The sequence below is a fragment of the Pristis pectinata genome, chromosome 6, assembly GCF_009764475.1.
Source record: "Pristis pectinata isolate sPriPec2 chromosome 6, sPriPec2.1.pri, whole genome shotgun sequence".
Taxonomy (NCBI): domain Eukaryota; kingdom Metazoa; phylum Chordata; class Chondrichthyes; order Rhinopristiformes; family Pristidae; genus Pristis; species Pristis pectinata.
The window spans coordinates 16,447,666-16,467,828 of record NC_067410.1 but is presented as its reverse complement, the minus strand read 5'-3'; the positions used below and the strand labels follow the sequence as shown (position 1 = coordinate 16,467,828).

Here is a 20,163-nt window from a genome sequence, read left to right as displayed (position 1 = left end):
ATGTGGGTCACCAAAACCATGGTGTTAAGTACACTAATACTAATACTCCAATAGGAAATTCACAAAAAATGCAGTTTTACCTTGAATTGCAAGGAATAGCCAAGACTAATATCACTGATGTATTTAAGGGAAATTAAGACTTGCTGACTCTTTAGAATGGCTTAGATTTGCACCACACTTTATGAAATCCTATGCATCTGTCCATTTGCTTTTTTGTTATACACAAACACCCACAAGCCTTCACTTCTCAGTTAGAAAATAAAATTCAAATTTATCTTTCGTGGGTCAAAATTGGTAATCTCAACTACTCACAATGGCCACTGGCCATGTTTTGTCCACTAAATTAATCTGCTTATATTTCTTCCTAGCTTCCTACTTGACCGCACTACATACATTGTCTCTTAAAGCAGTGCCTTGTGCAAATTATTGATAAATATAACTGAATAAGCCAAGGCTCTAGTACAAGTCCTTGGAAAAACCATAAGAGACATTCTGCCAGTATTAAGTCTTCATCTTGATATTCTGCTTCCCATCTTTCATGTTATTTCTAGCTCATGCCACCAATTCTGTTTCATTTATTTCAAGGACTATCACGTGGAAACATAACAAATATATCCTGGAAATCTCTTGTTGAACCTTTGGTGAAAATCTTAATGAAAACGCACTTTCATTCAGTATCTGTGGACATATGTAACAGAAGAATATTTTTTTTAAGCCATCTGGCAGGAAGTGAAAAATAGTTCAGCAATAATGGATAACAGCAGGTCAAAACCAGTAGGAAAATAAAGCCGACCCTAGCAAAGGCCCTCAACCACATTCACGTGACACCTATATGAAAATGTAAATTTTAAGCTGTTGATCCAACCACCCAAGAAACTAAAGTGAACCTAACCCAAGTCATATCTTTCAGGACCCTAGTTATCAAATAAAAAGCCAATTTTTTTCCAAATTTGGTCAGAACCATGTTTTCTCTAAGTTGCAAAGCATGTAACCCCTATTGAAATTAACTGAAAAACAGGACAGAGATTAACATTCTCAGCAGTGCAGCACCTTTTCCAGGGAAGAGATTTGAAAGTACAAAACACTTCCAATGGTTATTCTTCAGAAACTCATTTGGTTTTCATCATACATAAAGATGACTGAAAATATTTTACTGGTTAAGTAAATAGATGTCATAGCTGTCACTGCCCCCCAAGGCTCCTTCCCACCTGGCCAACCTCAATACCCCTCAAAACAGAAAATGTTGCAAATACATGAGAATTCAGGCAGCATCTGTGAACAGAGAAGCAGAGTTAACATTTCAGGTCGATGTCTTTATATGAGAACGCCCAGAAATATTAACCATTTCTTTCTCCAATGATGAATTTTAGATTTAGATTTTAGAATCTACATTATTTCCTCCTTGTCCACATGCAGTAACCACTGTAATCACAGAATCAGATTTATCTTGGAATCCCTCCCATTCCCTCATGTATTTAACTCTGCAAATTAAATCTGAGCACAAAGCCATGGCAGGAATAAGGATTCAAACAATCCCACAGCCTATGGTACCCATACTAGTTCTTTGAAACTGAATTTACGGGCAAAGATACAACTGTGTCCATTAGTAGAGTATCCAGGATTAAATGGTTACATTTAATCCAAGGGGACAGACCTATATTCATCAGTGCTATCCCTCAGTGCTTATAGTGCAAAAGATCTGTACCCACCAGTACTGAACCAAACTATTATTGCCAGCCCAATGCTGATTAGTGCAGTACATTTCCTTCTAAACTTGGGATTTATGGACCTGGATATGGACTCAGATCTAATACAGACACGAGTCTCTGGTCTAGCATCAGGCAGGACTTTGGCAAACAGCAGGGCTGGCAGGGTTTAAGAATTAAGTCTACCTATCTTCTCCAGTCTCCACAGCACTTTATTTGCTTCATGTAATGGGCCACTTCTTTTAAGGAACCAAGTAGTCTTGGGAATTCCTGGGAACCAGTTGCAAGCTACTGCTGTGGCAGCTCACATGGAGAGCAACCAGACTAGACAGAAGCAGACCTTATGGGGACAAGGAGGAGAATAGGGTGTCCCATAACAATCCTTACAAAACCCTATTTAACCAATGTTATGAAGAAACTGGAGATTTCCATCACAGCACATACAAAACATTAATGATTTTAAAAACACAAGTTATAACTATTCAACTCCACTGAGTTTCCAACACAAAGCAATAATATTATTTAATTTCTATCATACCTGGCCTTTCTGGTTGGATCTTCAATGCCAGTTGTCTCACGAAGTCCAGTGGTAATTGTATAACCTCCTAAAAAGAAAGGAGGTGAATTATATTCCTATTTTCTGTAACTCGTTTCAGTATTACTTTACAATTCCAAACATATTATGATATATTTCAAGCTCCCAAACTTAAGAACTGTAAAGTAATATTATTACTATTTTGACTTTAGACTGTTCAATAAATCTCCTGAACTATGCAAGCTCACAAGTATTTCAGTTATTTAGATTAACCAGCAACAGTTTGTGGGTAGGATTTTCCAATTGACAAGTTATTTACTTTCCAAATGTACAAATTAGTATTGGACTCCAAGCAATCTGGACAGTGTGGCTTTTTTTTTTGCAAGTTTCTGTCAGAGACTTGCCATTGTTCCACCAGGAGTGCCCATTTTGTTGCCTTCTCCACATTCAAGAATCAGTGAACTGATGAATTCTTGCTGCAAAATTCCAACCCTTAAAATCTGCTTCAATGTAATAGAAACTTTAGTTAAAGAGTTTAACGGCACTTCAAGGGATTATTGCTGCTCAACAAACACCAAATCTGAACAAAAAAACCTATATTATTCCCTCAAAAACCAACTGAAATATTTACAACTATTTTAACAAGTTTACTTAATTCCATTTGCTGGTGTCAATTTCATGCTCTGCAGAATGATAGTTAAAAACTGATTTTTATTTTCATAGTTTAGAATTAATTTTTCCAATACAGTGACTTAGCCTGCCTGGCACTATTCATTGTTCTTGGTTACAAAAAAATCATCTAGAACTGACATTCAACAGCAACTGATATCAGAAAAGGATAAATCCACACCAAAGAGTGCAGAAAGCTGCAGATAGATCTGGCAAAGTTACTGAAGAACACCACTACTTTCTCACTTAGTTTAGCCATCTACTTCCATAACTAAAAAATTAACAAATCTAACAATGGATACACAAGTTAAAATGAATACCAAGTATCAAAATTAATTTTAAATTATTTACATCTGATATTAAGAAAACAAGTTGTAATACAAAGGAGTTGAATTGGAATATGCAGATCAGTATGGAGTTTAGACAAAATTAGCTCTTCTGATGGTCAAAATACTAAGTGGATTCTAAAGGAAAATAAAATATTTACAAAAGCTTACAGCTCAAAGAAATTATATCAAAGAACATAAAAGGAAACTGGATGCAGAATGTACATAGCGAAAGTAACCCAGGAAATTCTTAAGATTGAATACGACTTGGAAAGCAGAGAGAATAGGAATAAGTGGACCATTTAACCCAAGCCTATTCTCCCCTTCAATGAGAACATGACCAATCTGTGACCCAATTCCTTACACCATCTTTTTTCTTTAAACATATAAATTTATTGGGCTCATTCAAATCTAATAATTGCCCTTGTGTGAACTGTTTATTGTTGAAGAATTTTACAATTTCTGCCAGAAACATTGTTTGCTAATTTTACTCCTGAAATGCCTGGCTGAGAAGATTTCTGCCTCTTTCATCCCTTCAGGCAGCAAGTTCCAACCTCTGGATTAACATGTTTTGCCCCATGTTTCCTCTAAACTTTCTACCAAATAATTTAAGTACATACCCTGTTTTTTTTTATTTAAACACTCTTAAGTAGATCCTTCCCATTTACTTTCTACACACAATTGTCATTCTTTAGCATTCTCCATTCCAAAAATATAAACCAAAACCAGCTATCCACTCACAGATCTTCCAGTCCTGGCATCCTCATAAATCCCTTTTGAACCAATGCAATCACAATTTTCCTGTAGTACTGTGACTAGCACTGCACACAGTACTCAAATTGTGGTCTAATTAGAATCCTACACCTTTGGCACTCTATTCCTCTCATCCTCAAATTGCTAAGTGACATGATCAATCTAAAGGAACTATCCACGTCTGGGAAAACTTATAGTTTTGGCATTTGCAATATCTCCATTATTTCTGATATGGAAACAATTTAATTAAGAAGATTTGTCGATTTTTAGTGCCATTACACACCAGAATTATGGCTACCATTTACTAATTTACCAGTGGGCCAAATTGCTCTTAATAACCCTTCTTTTCATGATAAATGTGTTATCATTGATATCCCTAGCAAGTTCTATCATATTCCTCTTTTGTAACTCTACTTTGGCATCATTTGCTAATCTTCGCCTAGAACTGTGCCAGCTTGTACCAGGAAATCATTTGGGCCATACGCTCTAAAATGTACATCTGCTCTAAATGTTTCATTCATACTTTCCTTATTTCTTTTGCTTGTCTGAATTACTTAGGAGCAGTTAAAATCAATATTTATACTTTTTTAAAAAAAAAAGGAGGAATTAAAACACTCTTATAATGCATTCCTTTGCAAAATCTGCTTTCATTGGGGTGGATGCTCTCAGTCATAAATGGTCAAGACTTCCTTTTTTGTGAAGGGGATGGGGGGGAAGGAGATAGAAAGAGGGTGAAACCTATTGTTATCCCTAGAGCAGACAATCTTTTCAATGATTATATGTGAATTGTTCATTTAATCTGCCTTTATCCCTTTAAACATCACTGTATCAGCTGGCAAAAATTATTCCCAAGTACAATATCGTGGTATGCTTGCAATCTTTCATTAATAAATTAAAATTTTCTTACCCCAGGTTGTACGAAGTTATCTCCCAATAATGGCTTCATCACATGTTTACCAAATTCTACTATGTTGTTTAGCCGGTGGGGAACTTCTTCCAGGGCCTACAATATAAAATCATGTATTAATATTCAAAGTAGACTAAACCAATTTTTAATACAGTCTGGCTATCACAGAATATATGGGCACAAAACTTGCTTTTAGCACATGATGCAAAATACTACAGTTTTCTACCATGCCTTTTGATGCAGCCATTTTCTTTCAGACTTGTTCATCTTTAAACTTACTTTTTCCACTTTCAAAATCATTAATCCATGATTGAAAAGCAATATTGACCATCGCTTCTCTATATTTAGCATATTACATCAGCATGGTGCAACACAAATTATATCCAATCAACATCATTTTAACTGTATTCATAACATAATACATTAAACTCAAATTACAATCTGCCAGTTTATACGCTGACATTGCGGTTACCATGCTATTCCACATTCTCCAATGAATTGATGAGAATAAGTTATGCCAGGCTACAAGGGTACCAAGTTTGGCAGGATACTACTCTTGTTGCTGATGGTCCACAACACCACAAGGATATCCAATTCTGAGCTTCTAGCTTTGGAAAAAGTATCTAATTAGATATAAACTGGCTGAACACATTATTTGTGTAAGAATGCATGTAGGGGTGGAATAGTGGTAGGTGTCATGATGCGCAAGAATACATTCTGAGCTGCTTCTTGTACCAACTGAATCCATGCATGAATTCCTTATTTCGTAGCTTTTTGAAGATTGTATTAATCATAGCAATGATGATTTCCCCATGTTGTGTGCCACCTATCACTATTCCACCCCTACACGCACTTCTTACACAAATAATGTGTTCAGTCAGTTTATGTCCCCTATCTTCAAGTAGCTTCAGATACTTCCCAGTGGTCCATGAACAAATGGTTTGTGATTCGTTATTTCTACCAGTGGATTTCTGAAGACAAATTTCTGAACACTAGGTTCTGAGCACAAGGTAAACAACTTGAAAACAAAGTAAAGGAAGCACAGTTTGGGACAGAATTAAATTGAACTACAAATGATTAAGCAGTGCAATAGTATGTGCATGGAATACACAGTGCATTCAATTGAACTGTTTGTCTAATAAAACACAACATGCATTGTTTACAAATAGATATCAGAACATTAATTTCTTTGACTGGAAATTAATTAATTTTAAGCAAAGATTGCTGTATTACTTCTCTTTAGTCATTGCTGAGAATATTTTTCGGGAAGTAAATTCTTGAACTGAAACTTCTAAATACAGCTTGTGCCTGGATATGGGAAAGCAATTCAGAGAAAATTTACTAGACTGTTAACTGGAATGAATTGGTTGCTTCATAAGCAAATGTTGGACAGGCTAGGCTTTTTATCTGTTGCAGTTTAGAAAATTAAAGGACTTGATAGAAACACGAGGGGTCTTCACAGGATGGATGTGGAGAGGATACTTCAAAAACCTAGATCTATGGATCACTGCAGAAAAATGAGGGATCACAAGGTAAAAATTTTCTTCTCTCAGAGGGTCACGAGTCTTTGGAACTCTCTTCCTGAAAGTGGGGTGAAAGCAGAGCCTTTGAATACTTTTAAGGAAGTGGTAGATATATACTTGATAAGCAAGGCAGTTAAAAGGTTATTGTAAATACAAAGATGATGTTACAATCAGATGATACGTGATTTTATTGAATGCCAGAGCATGGGTAGAGTAACATATTCCTACTTCCCATTTTTATGCCTATAAGAAAGAGGGAAATGGCAGGCAGTTTTCAGATTTCCTTAAAAATGTTTTAATAATGTTACGTTTGTTGAAATGTATAAAAACAAATTCAAGCTTTTTTGCATGCAAACTGCTTTAATAATGACAGAAATGATCCTACCTTGTTTGGCTGTGGTAGTTCAATGGGAAACTTAAGGAAACGCAGTACTTGGCAGTGCTGAAAAAAAAATCAGAAATCTTAAGTGACCATTTTTATTATTTCATTAAATAAGTATTTATAACATTTAGAATACAAAACTAATAACTAGCAGCACCAGCTGATCTACAGCATTTCACAAAATAATGCAAGAGGAAGACAACAATTTTAATTTCTTCCAACTTCAAAAGGAACTTCTTCATACACTTGTTTATTAAATGGAATGAGGAAAGCAGCCATTTCATACCAAATGTTAATAGAAAGAAAATCTTTCACGACAATAACTTACAAAACTGAACTTTTAGCAAAATAGCAAGTCCAAATTCTAACTGAATAAACATTTTAAAAAAGGCATTATTTATTCTAAAACCATTTGAAATTGGGTTTCCATCTACCATGACTGGCTAAATCATTAAAAATCTAGCACACCACGATCATATGCACAGTGTATGTAGTGTACAATTGAGAAAAAATGTAAAATACAATTCAAAACATCTGGGCATCCGTGTCCAAATTAAGAAAGATTAAGAATCAATTATATCCAAACTTAGCTTCAAAAATAATGCATACTTTCCTTATAAAATGTTCATGGACACAGCATCTACTAGCTGCACCAATTGGAAGTTTCCCAACATCAGTTTATACAGAGTTGACTGGTCTGAGTCAAAGCAACTATAACATTGCATAATCACTCTCAAAATCACCAAGCTAAAAAGGGAAAGGGGGGGGGGGGGGGGGAAGCGAAAGAGAGGGGAGGGGGAAAAGAACAAAATCAAATCAGTTAGCTTGGTCATTATCTCATAAGCCTTGCTGTTAAGTATTAAGAATTTTGACAGAAGGTCATTTGACCTGAATACTTAATCCTGTTTTCCTCTTCACAGTGCTAACCTGCTTACCATTTCCAGCAATAAAAACAGAATATGCAACCCCCAGAATCTGTGCTAGATGTCCATGTATGCTAAAGAGAGAAAAATATCAAGTCCAAAAATGATCCTTCCATGTGGTCAGAAGAGCAAGGGAGTGAGAGAATGAGAGTAGAGAAGAGAGCAATCTTGAAACCAAATGCTCAGATGATTTTTGGGTTTCAATGCAAATGGAAGCATACAAACACAAGAAAACAGCAGAAAAGACCACCTGCCCTCCTGCATGCCTGCCCCCCCCATTCAACATTACCATGACTAACCCATTCCAAGCCTCAACTCCACCTCTGTGCCTGATCCCTGTAGCCCTCAATCCCCCACAATCTTTTAAAAATTTATCTCCGCTTTAAATATTTCTAATGAGCTAGCTTCCACAATTCTGTGGTACTGAATTCCAGAGATTCACTCCATTCTGCTCAAAGAAACTTCTACACACCTCAGTGTTCCATGACCAACCCTTACCGATTAACTATGTCCCCTCATTCAAGACTCTACTGCGAGTGGAAACATCTCAACATCTATTCTATCATGCCAGCTTAGGATCTTTTATGTTTCAATAAGATCACCCATCGTTCTTCTAAACCCAAAGAATACATACACAACCCGTTCAGCCTCAAATCTGGGAAGGCAGCACACACAATTGTGTTTATTCAGCCTCCCATACTTCAGCAACTCCTTCAGTGTTAGATATCACATAACATTAATTTGCTAGAATTCTTAGTACAAATTCTAAGTAACTTGCACTAAGTAAGGACTTTGCAAAGTAATTTCACACTGCTTTTTAAAAATCGGAGAACACTGCCCACACAATTCACAAGCAATTCAAATTTGCCACCCATGTTGCAGTTACAGACCCTGCCCTGAATTAATGCACAAACCAAACATTTGTGTTCAGGACTCCCACTATAATCAATAGGTTCCAGTTAGAAAAGCAATTAACAATTTCAACTAACCTCCAAAGTTCTATTGTCCATGTACTAATAGCTTAAACATCAGCTCAACAATGATAACCACAACAACCCAACTGCAAGACAAAAGCAGAGCTTAATAAATTTATTTTTGCCTACCCGAGTCCAAAGCAAAGCAATACGTCAAGAACTAACCACAAACAGCTCTGTTGAATCCCAAAACACAAGGGTAACCTTTATTTTCCAATTACCTAATACAATTTTACTTCTATATGAAGAAGCTATTACACAAAAAAAGGGGACTGGAGGCAATAACACAACATAAAGAGCCTGATATATTAAGGATTACTGGAATCATGGCTGCAGAAAAATTAGACACAGAAATTATATACCATAAGGTTTAATGTGTTTAGAACAGATAGAAAGGGAAAATGGTACTTGAGACAATGTAATGGCAGTTGAAAACTGTGAAGACGACAATGGCACAACATAATAGAAACCACAAATGAAGTCAGAGAGAAAGACAGCACCGAAACAGGCCCGTCAGCCCAGCAAGTCCTCACCAACCATCAACCACCCATTTACACCAAACCTACATTAGTCCCATCTTTATTCTCCTCACATTCCACTCCCTCCACAAAAGATTCATCATGTGGCTACACATTAGGGGCAATTTACAGTGATCAATCAACCTGCATGTGAGAAATGTGGGGGGGAAGACCAGATTACCCAGAGGAAACCCATACATTCACAGAGAGAAAATGCAGACTCCACAAACAGCACTGGAGATCAAGATTGAACCCAGGTCATTGGAGCTGTTAGGCAGCAACTCAACTAGCAGTGACACTATCTAAAGATAAAAACTAGAGGACCAAATTCTTTTCCCTTGCTTTCCATGCAGTCATTATGTTCAGCAGGTCAACACCCTCTGGCATCTCCAACCCAATCCCATCCAACACTTCTTCCCTCCACTCTCGGGAACTATTTCATCTGCCAATCCACAGTTCACTGCCGAGTCACCAACAAAATCCTTTCCCTTCCCATGGCATCTACAACTGCAAGCATAGGAAATGTAGCTGCCCTTTTACAAACACCTCTCCACTATTCAGAGCTCCAAACTCACTTCCAAGTGAAACTTCAATTTTCTTTTCCTCCCATCAATTTTGTATAGTGTACTCATTGTTCACAGTGCATCTCCTCAGCACCAGAGACATCAAATGCAAACTGCATAACTGCTCTGCAATTCACCCCCATTCAACCTGCAAACACAACTGAGCTTCCTGTTGCCTACCATTTTAATTCTCTATCCTGGTCCTACTCTGAATGAAACTCAATACAAGACTGAGGAACATCATCCCATCTTCTTACCATGCATATTATGCAAGTTCATCAATTTCAGGTAATGATTCTCCTGTTCTTATTTATATCTCATCTAAACCCAGTTTTTATCCACTTTTCCCTTGGATCACAATCAGCCACTTTACTATAATCGTTGCTATAATCCAGCTCATGATCAGAGTGTAAACTTTCCCTTCTCTTTCCTCCCTTTGGACTTGCTTAAAACTTGTTACTTCCTCCAAACCTTTTCCTACTCTGATGCAAAGTCATTATCCTGAAATGTTAACTCCAGAAATGCTTCCATAGTGTGGACCATCAAGCCAGTATAGATCTTTAATAAAGGAAGGGAAACAAAAAAAAACACAAATGCACAAGTGAAGCAAATAAACACAGCTGGGGCCAAATCATCTGACTGTCAACCAACACTGAATGTCTGAAGTTTGGCAGCTCAGTGGAGGCACACACTGATGTTCCAATTTTCCTGAGCACTTATCCCACCAGTCCCTTGCTGCAATGTTGGGCTCTCATGGACCCCAGCAGAAGCTCCCAGCCCTTGAATCTGCCCAAGGTCCCCATTATTGACTACCCTAGTACTGCCACCAAATGTCAGTGAATCACAGCAGAAGAATTTCATACAGTCTCTCACACAGAGCATGATCCAAGGAATATCTAAAGACTCAACTCTTAAGGACAGCTTAAATGTTTATGGCCTAAAAATTTAATGCCACCTCATGGACACAGAGAAAGTACTTCTAGAAGCAAGGAACCAAGACTGCATGCACACTTTTTGAAATATCAAGTAATTTCCTCATGGCCTTCATTCTCCCCTTGCTCCTAAGTACTTGCATTAGAAGTTAAATGATTTGTTAGCTTACCCAGCCCATCATAATTGCTCTCCTTCAAGTCTAGGGGGCAGTTTATTCACAAAGAATACTTGATCTGAATACAGGTCCTCCCAGGCTTCCATTGCTGTGAACTGTTCATAACCCGAACAGTTCACAAGTTGGAAATCTGACCACAAACTGAGCTGCCACATGGTCGAAGATGGCTCAAGAGCCATAGTAACCAAAAAGTCCATTCCACTGGTCTCCTAAATGCAAAGGCTGTACACAAGTCAAGTGTTCATAAGCTGGGGAGGACCAGTGATAGTCAATTTTGCAATCATGCCTGTAGAACTGAACAAAAGTAGACCAACATTTCATCCCCCCCCCCCCCCTTTGATGCTGTACCAAGCATGGCAGTTAGGATGTAGCACGGAATACATAATCTGTTCATACTAGGATGTGATTCTGTTGGACAAGGTTCTACTTGGATATAGGCCTATTCAGGCATACTTTTGACAGTTAAGGTTCATTTGGTACATGGTTCTACAAAGATGTAATACTGTTAAATATTGTTGTTCTGGACTATGGCTCCAGTTAGGAATGATTCTACAGAGATATTGTTGTGCTACGGTTGTAGATATAGTACAATGGAGAATAATCCTATTGGGGTACTGGAGTTGTGCAATAGGATATCAACATGGCCCTATCAAAAGAAACAATTGAAAACACTATTTTTGCAGATGTCAGATTGAGAAAGGACAGTCAATACTGAGGACTGCAGTAAGTCAGAGGAAGATGAACTATAGAAACATATCAGCAAATGATCTTAGCACATAATATATTGCATTTGACAATGAACATGGGGCCACAAAATCCACAGTTCTGAAATACAAAAGGATCTGCAAATATAAACGCACAAACTACTAAAAAAAAGCAATGCATAGTAACAAGGATATTTAAAAAAAAACAAGCACCAAGCTTTATTTCTCAAGAGATCAAATTTATTAAGCAGAGGGGTTAAATTTAGTTTATAAACAAGCCTTTGGTTAGCAATGAGGCTCAGCAGCTGTACCAAAGGAGAGAAAGGCAAAGGGTTTAAAAAAAACATTTATAACAAAAACGCAAATCAGAAGGGGAGCAACAGAATGGATTTCTTTTCTCTTCCAAAGGAAAAGAACCAATTCAATAGACATCTTTAAAATTATGACAGAGCTTGACACAGACCAAGTATTTTAACTTGTAGAACATGTTGCAACAAAATCACAAAGGGAGATTCTCTTTATCCAGAGATGATCAAGAATGTGTAATAAAACAAAAATTCTTGGAGACACTCAGCAGGTGAGGCAGCATCTGTGGAAAGAGAAACAGGCAAGGTTCCAGGTCTGGGACCCTTCATCTGAACGAAGAGAGAGAGGAAATAGGTTTTCTGTAACAGAGGAGGTAGGGGAGGAATGAGTAGAACAAAGGGAAAACAAAAGGAATAATCTTCGAAACGGCAAGAATAAATGATTTAATACTGTGGCAGGAAGAGTGTCAGGATCGGATTATGTTTATTTGTCTTTGCAATGTAATGGCCAGTCTAAAGGACCTGACCAACAGGTCAGACCATATGAAAATGGATGGCCAGCAAAAATGGCCAGTTCTCAAACAGAAAGAAAGAGCAAATTACCTAAAATTGGCTAATTCTACGTTGAGTCCTGCAGGCTACAATGTGCCCAGATATGATGAGTTCTATGATGAGTTCTATGTTAAGTCCTGCAGGCTGCAATATCTCCCTCCTCTAAGCTAATGCTGTCCCTCGTTAAAACATTGCAAAAAGCCACAGTTAGAAAGGTTACAATGGGAGTGGGATAGTAAATTAAAGTGACAGGCAAACAGAAGTTCAGAGTCACTCCTGTGCTCTGCAAACAATTATCAATCTGTGTTTCTCCAATGTACAGGTATGTATGAATAGGAATAACTTTTTAATTTTCATTCAGAATATGGAGCTTGTTACCACAAGGAATAGCCGAATAGATGTGTTTAAGGAAGACCAGGTAAATCTATGAAAGGATACATGGTTATACAGGTAAAAGAGGATGAGAGAATGAGGGGCTCGTGCATGGTATAAACATCCAAGGCACAGCGAGTGTATTTTATATTATGTGTCCTTTGTAATTAAGTTTGACAATAAGTAAGCAATGAAAAACAAATAATTATTTGAAAAAACCCAAATATTAATTAATGCTTTCCTACAGAGAGCAATCAGTTCTTCTTTAAATACTCACAATGATCTAGCCTCCACAACTCTCCAGGTTGGAGAATTCCAGAGCATCACCACCCTTTGAGAGATCTTGTACGTTTCAGTAAGATCACCCCTCATCCTTCTAAATTCCAAAGGATAGAGAATTAATTTCTTTAGCCACTCATGACAGGAGAACCCTCTAATCCCAGGAGTTAGCCTAGTGAATCATTTTGGACAATGACAGGTGTATCTTTTCTTAAAGGGACCAAAACTATACACAATATTCCACATGTGGTCTCACTAGTATCCTGTATAATTGCAACATTCCCCCCATTTCTAAATTCCAACTTTCTTGCAATAAGTTGCAAAAAGTTGCACAAATTGCAAAAAAAAAGTTAGCCTGCCTGCTAACCTTTTGCAATTTGGGCACAAGAACACCTAGATCTCTCTGTACTTCACTCATTTGCAATTTTTCTCCATACGTAGTAGTCAACCTTTAAATTCCTCCTACCAAAGTGCACAACTTCACAATTTCCCAAATTAAACTCTATTTGCCACTTTTTTGCACACTCACTCAACCTATCTGCATCCCCAATGCAGAGTTCTAATATCCTCGTCGCAAAATGTCTTCCAACCCATTTTCTTTCCTCAGCAAACTTAGGTACTTTGCAATCTACCTCCTCAATATACATAGTAAATAATCAAGGGCCAAAAACTGATCCTTGGGGCACTCCACCAGTCGCATCCTTCCAACCTGAAACAAACCAGTTATTCTGACTGTCTTCTTCGCAAGATCCTCAATCTATGTCAACACACTCCCAATAATTTCATGAGCTCTTATACACCAACTTTTTAATGTGGCACATTGTTAAATGTCTTCAAAAATCCAAATACACTAGGTTCTCTTCTATCAACTCTGCTTGTAACATTCGCAAAGAATTCTAGCAATGTTGTCAAATAGGATTTACCCTTCATAAAATCATGTTAATTTGGTTTGATTATGTTTAGTTTGCCTGAATGATGAGCTATACCTTTCTTTGATTCTGTACACCAACATCAGGCTTACATTTACCTGCTCTGTCTTCCTCCCTTCTTGAACAATGGAGTCAAATTTAAGCTTTTCCAGTCCCCTGGTACCTTCCCTGGTACTTTTGAAAAACCTCAACCAACGGCTCCACCATCTCTGCAGCTGCTTCCTTTAAAATCCTAGGGTGTAGGCTATCGGGACCTGGCAACTTGTCTGTCTTTTGTCTCATTATTTTTACTATGTTGTGATAGTGACCGGTATTAAGTTCTACTGCAGTGTTTGAAGCTAGAACATCAGAAATCTAAGGTTTTATAGCATCCTCCACTGTGAAAACTGATACAAAGTTTTGAATGAGAGAAACAGAGTTAATACTTCAGTACAATTCGATAGAGGTCAGAGTCAGAGGTGTAGCAATCCCCTTGAGACCTGTCAGGTAACACTATCCTCTCCTGTTGAGCACAGACTTAGACCATGATGTTTGAAGTCAGCCAAAAATGTGCTCATTCACATCAAACAGGATCAGTTCCAGACCTGCAACAGATTACCGATGTGACATGACAGGCCACGTTTTCCATCCAGGCTACGAGTCCCAAGAACCAGAGGACAGCTCCCAACCCTGAGCCCTGGCCATTTTAGACATGCCAGCATTAATATACCTGTACTAATGCGCATAATGTCATACCACAATGCATACTCAGATCTGCATACTTTTAAGTGGCCCGTTTTCAAATAATTTCAGACTGGTTAAGATGCCACTGATAATTGCAAAATAACAGAATAAAAATCAAACATTTCTTGCTCATTCAGATCAATATTTCCATCTGCCAAAACAAACAGCAAATGACTTTTTAAACAAAGGATGTTACATTGTCTTGTAGTAGGAAAGATGGTGCATACATCTTTTTAGGGTATAAGCATCATACTTGAATCACTAGAAGCACTCCAAGAGTCAAGGTCATGGATCCAAGATACACTCAAGAGATGCAAGCAATGAAGCTCTCAGACAAGCACTATACTTGCTATTATAGGAACCAGCTTTTAGACAAGATATTAAACCTAGCCCTCGCCTGCAGTCTCAGTGGTGCTCAAGATCAATGGTACTATTTGAAGACCTGGTGACTATGGACCCTAGCCAATGTTTACCTCTTCAAAGATTCTGGTCATTTTCTCAGTTCTATTCATTTTTCTTGAAGTGCTACAATGACACCACTTCAAAGAACCCCATTCCTGAAGTGCTGAAAGATGTTACATTATCAGAAAAGATATTATTAGATCTTTTTTGCTATATTTCCTGAGTCAGATGCCTTAGCAATACCAATATTAAATCAAGTGGGGTTCACAGTAAACACTGGAGTAGAACACAGCTTTGAAATATGAGATTACTTAATTAAAGACAATTTGCCAGCACCAGTTGAAGGGACTGGGGAAGAGAAACTATGAAGGCTTTTCCAATTATCAATAGATAGCAAACAGATTAAAGTTAAGCCTTCAACAGTTTCATGTAAAGTATTCATTACAGAAGTTTTCAGACATATGGTTAACATCTATAGCTCTGTATGTTCATGTCAATAGTCATTCCCCACCCCCTCCTTCCCCCATGGCTGATGTGAAAACTGGAAAATAAAAACCCAACATGCCGGAGAATTTTCTGATTTCACAACAAGGCACAACTCATTCTTCCACAATTGGATATTCATGGGTGTCTCAATGAAAATCTGTAATTGCTTTCAAGTCACCTGCAGTTCAGCATTACAAAACCAACTTAAGAGTATATTCAATGAAAATCAATAGCTGCAGACCAGATTGTAACAAAACATTTAAAGATTTCACAATACTAAAACATGTACCACATAATTCTGGTTATTGTTAATGGTTACGGTGGGAGGAAAAGCAAGAGGTACAATCAATCACTGGCTGGTAATAAATGGTTACAAAGAATAGTTTTTAAAGAAAAAAATACTGATGTGGCCTTTCAGGCCTACCGCAGGAGTCTTCTTATTATTTCAAAGGAAATCTACAACTGAAGTAGCCTCAAATAAATTTTGAATAAGATATTAGTCACATCTACATCGAAACACACAGTGAAATGCATCTTTTTGCATAGAGTGTTCTGCGGCAGCCCGCAAGTGTCACCACACTTTCAGCGCCAACATAGCATGCCCACAACTTCCTAACCTGCACGTCTTTGGAACGTAGGAGGAAACCGACGCAGACAAGGGGAGAACGTAGAAACTCCTTACAGATACTGACCAGAATTGAACTCAGGTCGCTGGCGCTGTAAAGCGTTACGCTAACTGCTACACTACCGTGCCTGCCCATACCCGCAACCTTGGCTTATTGGATGTACATCTTGCAAGGTCAGCATTCATTGCTCATCTTTAACTGCCCCCAAAAAGGTGTTGATGAGCTGCCTTCTTGAACTAATCCAATTATTGTGAAGGCAATGTAATGTGCCAAGTAGGAACTTCCAATACATTGCCCCAGTATTTTGAATGATCAGTATTGTGAAATGGTGGTTGGGGGAGGGGGAATAGAAACTTGTTGATGGTAGAAATCTCATGCACCTGTCACCATAGTCATTCTTGGTGGTAGAGGTTACTGACTGTGGAGGTGCTATTGATTCATGTACTTCGCATTTCATATATACTGCAAAAACAGTATGGTGATGGCAGTGGCAACAGTTGGGCAGTAATTTTTTTGAAAAAGAGAGTAATGAATAAGGCGCCAATCAAGCAGGTTGCTGCATACAGGATGACATCAAACTACTTGAGTATTAAGTGGATGACCATGTCACCTGTACCGCAGCCACTAGGCAACATGCAATGAGACCAAGATTGTTTCCCCCCACCACCCCCTCCTCCTCCCCCCCGTGCTGTGTACATCAATATCAAAAGCACCTTGCTCCTTATAACCAGATTCCTTCCTGTGATCCGAGGGAACACCACTTCCCCATTCCCAACCTCTGCTTCACCTTTGCTATTCGCTGTAGCTAATTCTTGCCACATGCCCTAGCTCCTCAGCACCTTCAGGTAATCTGATCTGATGGTGAAAGATACAAAGGGTCAGTCAGAACAGTTGCCAAAGAACATGACATTGTTTTTGCTGCAAATTGACTCTTCCCCCCCAACCCCCATGTTACAGTGGCCATTTCCAAACTGTTGCTGATGAATCTGTGGGCAGGTAGTGGATCAAAGCAGATGACATCCTCATCCATGTACAGAGAGGTTTGGACTGGAGATCCACTACTACCCAGGATCATTGCCCCTCTTAAGGCAGAGTCATTCCTGAATTCAGCAAAAGGCTCCATACAATACAAACAAGACAGAGGAGAGAAGGAAGAGATGCCCTAATTCAGGATTTGATGGGAAGCTTTCTGATGTCTGCATAGAGTAGTTGCATCCAATTATGTACTCCTTCCTCAAGGCCCATTTTGGAGAGCAGTCCATCACAGATATGCATAATATTCTGTCAAATGCCTTCTCTTGGTCCAAGCAAGTGAGGCAAGTGTCCAACCCATTTTGCACAAAGGCAGTCGTAAGCCTGCATAAAGCAGGGCTGTCAGATATCGTCATGTCATGTACAGTGCAGGTCTGGTCCAGGTGAATCCTGAATTGAGAGTTTCAGTTTACAGACAACAAGTGGAAAGCCTGGAATATTGTGACAGAACACTATTGCAACCCAATGCTGCACAATTAATAGGTAAAAAATACTACCTGGATATTGTCAGCCCCACCCTCGACGTTAACTGGATACCAGCGGCAGAGTTGACAACAAGCTAGGCTCTACCGTCCAGGTTATTCATTGCAAAATATTATATGAAGGGGGGATTGAGAATATGATAATTATTGAACAGTAGCACTGTCATTCACATTTTTTGTTAGATCAGCACACCACTGGAAGTTTAGCCTTTTATACCCTCAGGTTCTCTGAATCATAGTTTCAGAGAGGCTCATGCTTATAGTTATCCTTGGCATTGTCTCCAGAGAGTCAGAATTGTTTTCCCTGGAGTGAAGGAGACCAAGGGGTGACCTAACAGAGGTATATAAATTTACAACAGGCATAGATTGTCAGAATCTTTATCCCATGGTAACCTTTTTCCTTCATCTACACTAATCCTATTTGCCCGTATTAGGTCAGTATGCTTCTATGCCTTGCCTATTTAAGTGCCTGTCCAAATGTTTCTTAAGGTGATTGCATCAGACTCCACTACCTCCTCTAGCAGCAAGTTCCAGATAGCAACCACGCTAAAAAAAATCTTACCCCTACCACCATGGGAAAAAAAATTCTGACTATCTAGCCCTCTTACAATGTTATATATTTCTATGAGGTCACCCCTCAGCCTCCTCTGCTCCAGGGATAACAGACCAAGTCTATCGAGTCTTTCCCTATAACTAAAGTCCTCCAATCCGGGCAACATCCTGGTGAATCTCCTCTGCACTCTCTCTCCAGCACAATCACATCCTTCCTATAATGTGGCAACCAGAACTGCACACAATATTCCAAGTGTGGTCTAACCTGTGTTTTAAGTTACAGCATAATCTCCCAACCCTTATACTCAATGCCCCAACCCAGGAAGGCAAGCGTGAGCACTCCAAGTTCCATTAACATACTGCAAGAGTAGAATGATCTTTGGTTGCCTTGAAGCCTGGATCAGTTGTTTCATCCCTCAAGATAAACAAATGCAAAGGCATCATTTTCCGAAAGAGACTATTTCATCCATGTTAAGCACTTGTTTGGGCAAGCAGCCACCTCACTGGATAATTTATTTCAGCTCCTTGGAAACATTTTCTGTGGCCAGGTATCTGCCATTGCTGCCTCCCCATACAATGAACATTGTGTAGTTTTACACATGCCTTGCAGCATTCACACCAGCCAAGGCTGGCCTTGAGCATATCAGCACGTTCATAAGATCCATACCCCTCACTTACTTTCAAGTCTTGCCATAATGATCTTGCTTTTTCCTGGATCAGAGCACATGCCATTGATTCTGATCCTCTTGCCATGCCTTTTAACCCTTCCCCTCCCTCCATTCTCTACCCTTCGTAAATCACTTGTAGAGATAATATTCTACTACAAACAATGGAGATCTGCACTTAATAACCACTGGCTCAATAATAAAATATGTCCATTGGCTGTGATTTGTTTCAATGCATACTTGAATCAATGGTCTGTGACCATAGCACAGATGTTAGTCTAGTGACTAACAGAATATTGTAATAATTCAGGATCAAAGATAAGTTCTTTGTGGATACTCAAGGAAACTGTGGGGAGAGAAGAAAAACCACTGCAAGCAATTTACTTCCTGTGTCTGGATTGAACAGTGGAAGACTATGTCACTCAGCTGGATAACACTGGAGAGATTTTGAATCATCATTAAAACTGTTCAATACCCCAGGCAAGTCAAGCAGTGAGGCAACTTTTCAGACTTCAGAAAAGGCAAATTTTTTTCTACTGCAGCAGAATACTCTGGAGAAATGCAAATGTACAAGTGCAGAGAGTGTGGAAGATTTTGAAGTATTAACTGCCGTGACTAACAGTAATTAAAATTGCAAAATTGATTCTCCTATTTGTCAATTGACACCCCTCTTCAGTCCATCTGAAAACTTCAAATCTAACATTGGTTCGACGAGCACTAGGCATCTTATGGGAGACTACAATCTAAATGGAAAGGGGCTGCAAATGAGTCAAGTTCAGAGGGATCTAGATGTTCCAGTGTATAAGTCACAAAAAGATAGCAGGCAGTTCCAACAAGTTCAGACAAAAGGCATTTTTTGAAATTTAAGAATAAGGAAGTTTTGTTACAGTTGTACAGGGCGTTGGTGAGGACACACCTAGAACACTGTGTACGGTTTTGGCGCCCTTGAAGAGATCGAGAAGCACTGGAGACAGTCCAAAGGGGATTCACCAGGCTAATTCCTGGAATGTGAGAGCTGTCCTATCAGGAAAGGCTACACAGTTTGGGTTTGTATTCACTGAAGTTTAGAAGAATGAGGGGTAGCATAATGTTACGTACCCACCTGCAGCACAATAACTACTACAGCAGCTATATAGTACCAGCTGGTTATAGCTAGTTTTTTCAAAG

At 38.7% G+C, this 20,163-nt stretch overlaps 1 protein-coding gene across 2 annotated transcripts in view; it reads right to left on the bottom strand.

The window, feature by feature from the left end:
* ippk (inositol 1,3,4,5,6-pentakisphosphate 2-kinase) overlaps window positions 1-20,163 on the bottom strand; it is a 49,291-nt gene that overhangs the window by 27,622 nt on the left and 1,506 nt on the right. For both annotated transcript variants that reach the window (XM_052018901.1, XM_052018900.1), the window contains 3 exons: window positions 6,805-6,861; window positions 4,897-4,992; window positions 2,245-2,311 (listed from right to left, as the gene is read on the bottom strand). In XM_052018901.1, the coding sequence (XP_051874861.1) occupies window positions 2,245-2,311; window positions 4,897-4,992; window positions 6,805-6,861 (220 nt within the window). The remainder of the gene's footprint in view (window positions 1-2,244; window positions 2,312-4,896; window positions 4,993-6,804; window positions 6,862-20,163) is intronic.